At 40.6% G+C, this 6,453-nt stretch overlaps 1 protein-coding gene across 1 annotated transcript; it reads left to right on the top strand.

Annotated features, from left to right (window-relative positions):
* Positions 1-2,903: 2,903 nt before the first annotated feature.
* Positions 2,904-6,237, top strand: nfkbiab (nuclear factor of kappa light polypeptide gene enhancer in B-cells inhibitor, alpha b). Its single transcript, XM_068039276.1, has 6 exons — positions 2,904-3,311; positions 4,105-4,213; positions 4,556-4,766; positions 5,053-5,141; positions 5,262-5,510; positions 5,716-6,237. The coding sequence occupies exons 1-6, from the start codon at positions 3,046-3,048 to the stop codon at positions 5,767-5,769; spliced, it is 978 nt and encodes a 325-aa protein (XP_067895377.1). The 5' UTR covers positions 2,904-3,045; the 3' UTR covers positions 5,770-6,237.
* Positions 6,238-6,453: the final 216 nt, after the last annotated feature.

The following is a 6,453-nucleotide window of genomic DNA, read 5'->3' as shown; positions in this document are numbered from 1 at the left end:
CAGTCAACCTGGAATTCGAGCTCTCCCACCTTCAACACCTGGTGATCAAAAGTCCATTGTGGGTTGAATGTGTCAGGGAATGGCTGCTTTGTCCTTCCAAACACTGTCTGTTAATATGCAAATGTCCTTGCAGCCAAGATCAGGCAATTTTTTTTAAAGCAAGTCCTTTCTTCACTTCAACAACAGTTTGAAATTTAATGTCCATGTGGCAAAATTAATATGCCTCATGCTTGGCAGGTGGGGGCCTGCATGACACTATCCAGGCAAGAACTTTGCATGGTTTTCAACTGTATTTTAATGTAGAGTGATATCTCTTATTGTGACAATAACCATAAACAAACAAAGACTGGAACTTCAGTTATGAACAAGAAATGCTGGAACCACTCAGCAGGTCTGGCAGCATCTGTGGAAAGAGAAGCAGAGTTAACGTTTCGGGTCAGTGACCCGATGAAGGGCTTACCCACTGTTTTTTTTTTCATGTTTGTACTTGCGGCTGTTCAACTGTCAGTCCGTTAACACCCTATCTGTACTAATGCTTTGTCTTTCAACATACCATTAACATATGGTTTGCCTTTGCTCCATGACCTTCTGGTCAGCTATTCTGTGACCTTGTCCTATTTACACCTTTTCTTTTGTTATCTCTTGCCCCACCCCCGCTTTACTTGCTTATAACCTTTTACATTTCTAATATTTGCTAGTTCTGAAGAAGGATCACTGACCTGAAACGTTAACTCTGCTTCTCTTTCCACAGATGCTGCCAGACCTGCTGAGTGGTTCCAGCATTTCTTGTTTTTATTTCTGATTTCCAGCATCCGTAGTATTTTGCTTTTACTTCAGTTATGAAGATAGATTGGAAAAGTTAGGACTGTTTTCCTTGGGGAAGAGAAAGCTGAGAGGTGATTTGATAGAGGTATTCAAAATTATGAGAGATCTGGACATAGTAGATAGGGGGAAACTGTTGTTAGAAACATAGAAACATAGAAAATAGGAGCAGGAGTAGGCCATTCCGCCCTTCGGGCCTGCTCCGCCATTCAAAAAAGATCATGGCTGATCGTCTAATGCAGTACCCTGTTTGTGCCTTTTCCCCATGTCCTTTAAACCCTTTGGCATGAAGAAATATATCTATCCTTCTTGAATATATTTAATGATTTGGTCTCCATTGCCTTCTGCAGTAGAGAATCCCACAGGTTAACCACCCTCTGAGTGAAGATATTTCTCCTCATCTCAGTCCTAAATGGCATACCCCGTATCTGAGACTGTGACCCCTGGTTCTGGACTTCCCAGCCAACGGGAACATCCTCCCTGCATCTAGCCTGTTTAGTCCTGTTAGAATGTTATAGGTTTCTATGAGATCCCCTCTCATTCTTCTAAACTCTAGTGAATATAGGCCTAGTCAACCCAATTTCTCCTCATACGTTAATCCTGCCATCCCAGGAACCAGCCTAGTAAATCTTCTTTGCAGTCCCTCCATGGCAAGAACATCCTTCCTCAGATAGGGGGACCAAAACTGCACACAATACTCCACATGTGGTCTCACCAAGGCCCTGGATAACTGCAGTAAGACATCCCTGCTCCTGTACTCAAATCCTCTAGCAATGAAGGCCAACATACCATTCGCCTTCCTAATTGCTTGTTGCACCTGAATGCTTGCTTTCAGCGACTGGTGTACAAGGACACCCAGGTCTCGTGTTCCCACTTGTGAAAGGATCGAGAACGAGAGGGTATGGATTTAAAGTAATGGGTAAAAGAAGCAAAAGCAACATGAGGAAAATCTTTTTCACACAGCGAGTGGTGAAGGTCTGGAATGCACTGCCTGAGTCTGTGGTGAAGGCAAGTTCCATTGAAGCATTCAAAAGGGAATTAGACAGTTATATGAAAAGGAAGAACGTGCAGGGTTATGTGGAGAATGGCACTAGGTGAATTGCTCTTTCGGAGAGTCAGTACAGACACGATGGGCCAAATAGCCTCCTTCTGCACTGTAACAATTCTGTGAGAGAACAAATTTTGAAACAGTAAAATATTGCAATCATAAGTTTCTTGTCAATGGTCTAAATTGCTTAAATGTATTTCACCGGAGGTTTTAGTGGGCAAAACACAGGAGCTTGCTTTTCGAAGAGTAATTAAAAGTTATTTTAATGCATCCTATGCAATTTCAGAGAATGTTGGGCATCTTTAACAAATTGCAAAACACAAAAGAATGCATTTGCAAAACGATGATGAATTGTCTTTGTGCATTTGATTTTTAATGTATTACCTTCCTTGCCCTAGAAGTCATTAATTAGAAAATCAAAGGTCATCCTGTTTCAAAACCACCTTCGTTTAAATTCCCCCCTCCCATGCAGACTTTCCAAGGTATTGGTTTGGGGATGATGAACAGGATACATAATCTTGAGTGCCGAATATCACCACCACCCCCCCTCCCCTCTCCCCTTTTTGAGCCGGGATGTTCCCGTGCACACAGTACACCAATGAATGGGACTTTCTTTAATATTTTCACAGTTTCCGAAATGTCCTCCCACGCCACCAGCAGTTCACCGCAAGGGCTCCAGAAAATGTTACCGAAAAAAAACCCTGCAAATCTTTTGTGAATTAATATGCAGAATAATGTGCATAAACTATACTAGTGCTATAAGTCGTTAAGAGTTAGCCTTTACATTTAATTAACGTGTAGCCAAGTCATTCCTGCTGGGACGTCCTTTGCATTACTGAACTGAGGACCTTTGGAGGGAATTTTCCCTCCTTTCCCCATTCGGTACATTTGTTCTCTTTCTAATTGAGCACATTAATTGCTCTCTGGAATTTCCCAGCCAAAAGCACACTGTGCGTGACTAGATTTGGAGGCGGAGACAAAGAAACCCCGCCCAGAAAAAGCCCCGAAATGGGAGGTTTTAAAATAGCTTGTCTTGCAGAGCAGCTTCACAGTCCTGAGACGTGGCAGAGGAGTTCGTTACTTAGAGAGAATTTGGCATTGTCTTTCACACATTGATTTTTTTTGTTTTTTTTTTGCCTATCTTTCGCGGGGAAATAACCTCTTGTGTAGAAGTCATGGCCGATCCCATCACATTTGACAGCTGCATCAACAGCTTGGATGGGCACAGCAAAAGTAAAGGGAAACTGGATTATCCGTGTGGTTCATTGCAGCTTGGATCTGGGCAGCAGACCGCGCTCTGGGAGGATCGTTGTGACAGCGGCATCGGCTCAATGAATGAGAAGGACGAGGAGGTGTTGCAGGAGATTCGGGAGCTGAGCCTGGCCGACAAGGCGGAGGCAGCTCAGAGTTGGAAAGACTTCGTCTCGGAGGATGGAGATACGTAAGTAGTTGGGAGATTTTCCTTTAGAATAACGTACTTGTCAAAAAAAAAGTAAAGTGGGTTTTCGCCGGGTGCTCTGGTTTCCTCCCACAGCCAAAGACTTGCAGGGTGATCGATAAATTGGCCATTGTAAATTGCCCCTAGTGTAGGTCGGTGGTAGGAGAATGGTGGGGATGTGGTAGAGAATATGGGGTTAATGTAGGATTAGTATAAATGGTGGTTGGTCGGCACAGACTTGGTGGGCCGAAGGGCCTGTTTCAGTGCTGTACCTCTAAATAAATTTTTTTTAAATGCATATTGTCCCCAAAATCTTGCGTGGGAGAAAGTGCAGGTTAAGATAGCTGGAAAAAGTAACCAGTTCTTATAAAATAACACTTTACCAAGCGCTGAAGGTCTCTAAACGCCAACAAGTACTAAAGATCCACAGTGCAAAACCAAGTGGAAAATTAATACTTTGCGATGGCGTTTTATTCTATTGATTTTTTAAAATGAAAATAGCTGAGCGAAGTGTTATATAAATGAATCACTGTGTGAGGATTGGTCTGTTGAAAAAGTTTTTGAGAACACGATGTTCTCGCAGTAGTGGTGCTGGGCGGTGCAGTTCCTGTTTGAGGCTGGAAAGTCCCTGGCAGGTAGCCAGCCAGCGCTTGTCTGATAAATATTTAACAGGGTGGAAAGTACCCAAAAAACCCGAGCTTGCGCAATCCTGGAGAGTTCCATGTTTGGCGCTGAGCTGCTGTGTAGAGTTTCCCCCGATGCAGCAAGTTTTAACATGGCAATTCCCTTCTTTCAGATTTCTACATTTGGCGATCATCCACACGGCCAGTGATATTGTGTTCCAAATCCTCAACAACACCCAAGACGGGGATCAGTACCTTCACCACCAGAATAACCTGAAACAGGTAAATATTTGCAGCTGATTCACTACAGGTTCAGGTTTATGGTATTTTGTACTAATATTAGTTGGCGTTTTGTGCACAGTACTGGCATTATTTTAAATTTAATTTAATAAATTGGGGACTACACTTGGTTGATTGTAAGGTTCTGAGAATATATTCCGCCAGAAGCAGCTAAATGGAGTGGTTCCTGTTTGATTTGGAAAACCCCTAGCATATTAATAAATGCAATAACTGATGAGTGGGGCACAAATAACTGCTGCATATCTCAATTTTCCTCAGTTCTATGCATTTCTATGGTTTTCCCTGCAGTATTCTCACCAGAATTCTTTGTCCTGTTTTGTTTAGACTCCCATGCATCTGGCAGTGATCACGCAGCAGCCTGAGATGCTGTATTCTTTGCTTTGGGCTGCAGGAGATCTGGGACTGAGGGACATTCATGGAAACTCACCTCTGCACATTGCTTGTGAGATGAATTTGTTCTCGTGCGTGAAGACCATCAGCGATTTCTGCACAAGGCACGATATCCGAAACCTTTTGGACAGCAAGAACTACAATGGTACAATTCTTCACTATATTTATGGATCAAATAGGAATTATAATTTTCCAGTTTCTGCATTGTCAAAATGTAAATTTAGTATAAAATATAATGGATTAAAAAAAAAAGTCAATAGCTGTAGCTACACTATTTTGTGACCAGCTAATTGTTTTGGAAGGTTCTTGTTTTTGGTAATAAGTATACAACTTAAAACTTTAAAGGCAAGAAATTTAATGAGGTTTAACATATTTGACAATGAATATTGGTTAGTTGCACATATTTGAGACTTTTCCACTTTCCATTTCAGGCCTTACATGTTTGCACTTGGCAGTCAAAAACAGACTTCACAAAATGGTGAAAGATTTAATTCAGCTGGGAGCTGACATTAATGCTCAGGTATATTAATTGTTTACTTCCTAATTGATAATTATCTCAATTGTTGGTATATTAAGCAATAACTTTTTGGTTTTCTCTTGCATGGCAAGTACTAACTGTAAGGTGTGTTTTTCTCCACAGGAGCCATCAAGTGGTCGGACAGCCCTCCATTTTGCAGTGGAGGAGCAGGATGCTGAAATGGTGTCACTATTGGTGCGGTGTGGAGCAGACCCCAATGTGCTGATGTACAATGGCTGTACACCATACCACCTGACCTTGGGAAGAGATAATTCCAGAATACAGACGGAGCTCATTAATGTGACAGATCCATCCCTACGCATAATGTGGGAAGAAGAACAGGTGTGGGATTCTGAATCTTCTGACTGGGAGGTGAGTGAGCTGGAAAAAAAACTTATCTATCCACTAAAGTGTTTAAAGGCAAGACTTGAAATAATTGATATTGTACACTTCTAAATAAACATGCTCTATAGAATAAAACAATGACCTTAATTAGATCATTAGTATAATCTGAGGTAATGACATGAAAATGTTTGTCACTGGAATTGTTGCTAATGTGTAATTCATTATTTCCCAGGTTCCCTTCTCTTATGATGACTGTGCAATTGGAGGATTCCCACTTAGGTGTTGAAGCTGCTCTCTGCACATTGCTACTCTGAAATTTCTCTACTTCAATTCCTCTTAAAATAATTGGAGATGCATATTGAAATGTGGTTACCCGATCATGGAATTTGATGAAAAACGTCAATGACATACACTAAGATTTTTAAGTCAGTCAGATGCCCAGATCTGATGTATCTAAATAATTTTTAATGTAATTAAAGAGCCATCCAGAAGCAGAGAATGCAGTGTTGCAAGTCCTAGATGTAAATGAGATACTATTTTGTATCCACTGTGTTCTCAATTGCAGTAACTGGTAGCAGAAGACTGAGATATGTAAATTTTTCCACATGGAGTTATGTGCATAATTGTATAAAATTTGTAAATGTGTAAAATATTGTAATTATTGTACAGATTTTTCTACTCCTAAAAGTAAGACAGTATTTGATATACCCCTCAGGTATTTATTTTTTCCAAATAAAGATTATGAAAATAAAAACTGTTTCTGGAGTTGAAATTACAAATTCAGTTATTTTTCTGCACTTCCTTAAACTTTTTTCTTTGAAATTGTACTTCTAGATTGAGTATGTTATTGTACCTTTCAATTTACACATAGAATTCCTAAACTACATCTCAAGTTGTTTTCAGCTTACAATACAGTCAAGTATTCTTATGAAGAATAAGGAAATTTAGAGTCATAGCGAGATACAGCACT

This window comes from Heterodontus francisci, chromosome 9 (assembly GCF_036365525.1).
Source record: "Heterodontus francisci isolate sHetFra1 chromosome 9, sHetFra1.hap1, whole genome shotgun sequence".
In the NCBI taxonomy this organism is placed as follows: domain Eukaryota; kingdom Metazoa; phylum Chordata; class Chondrichthyes; order Heterodontiformes; family Heterodontidae; genus Heterodontus; species Heterodontus francisci.
This window is presented reverse-complemented; position numbering and strand designations above follow the sequence as displayed.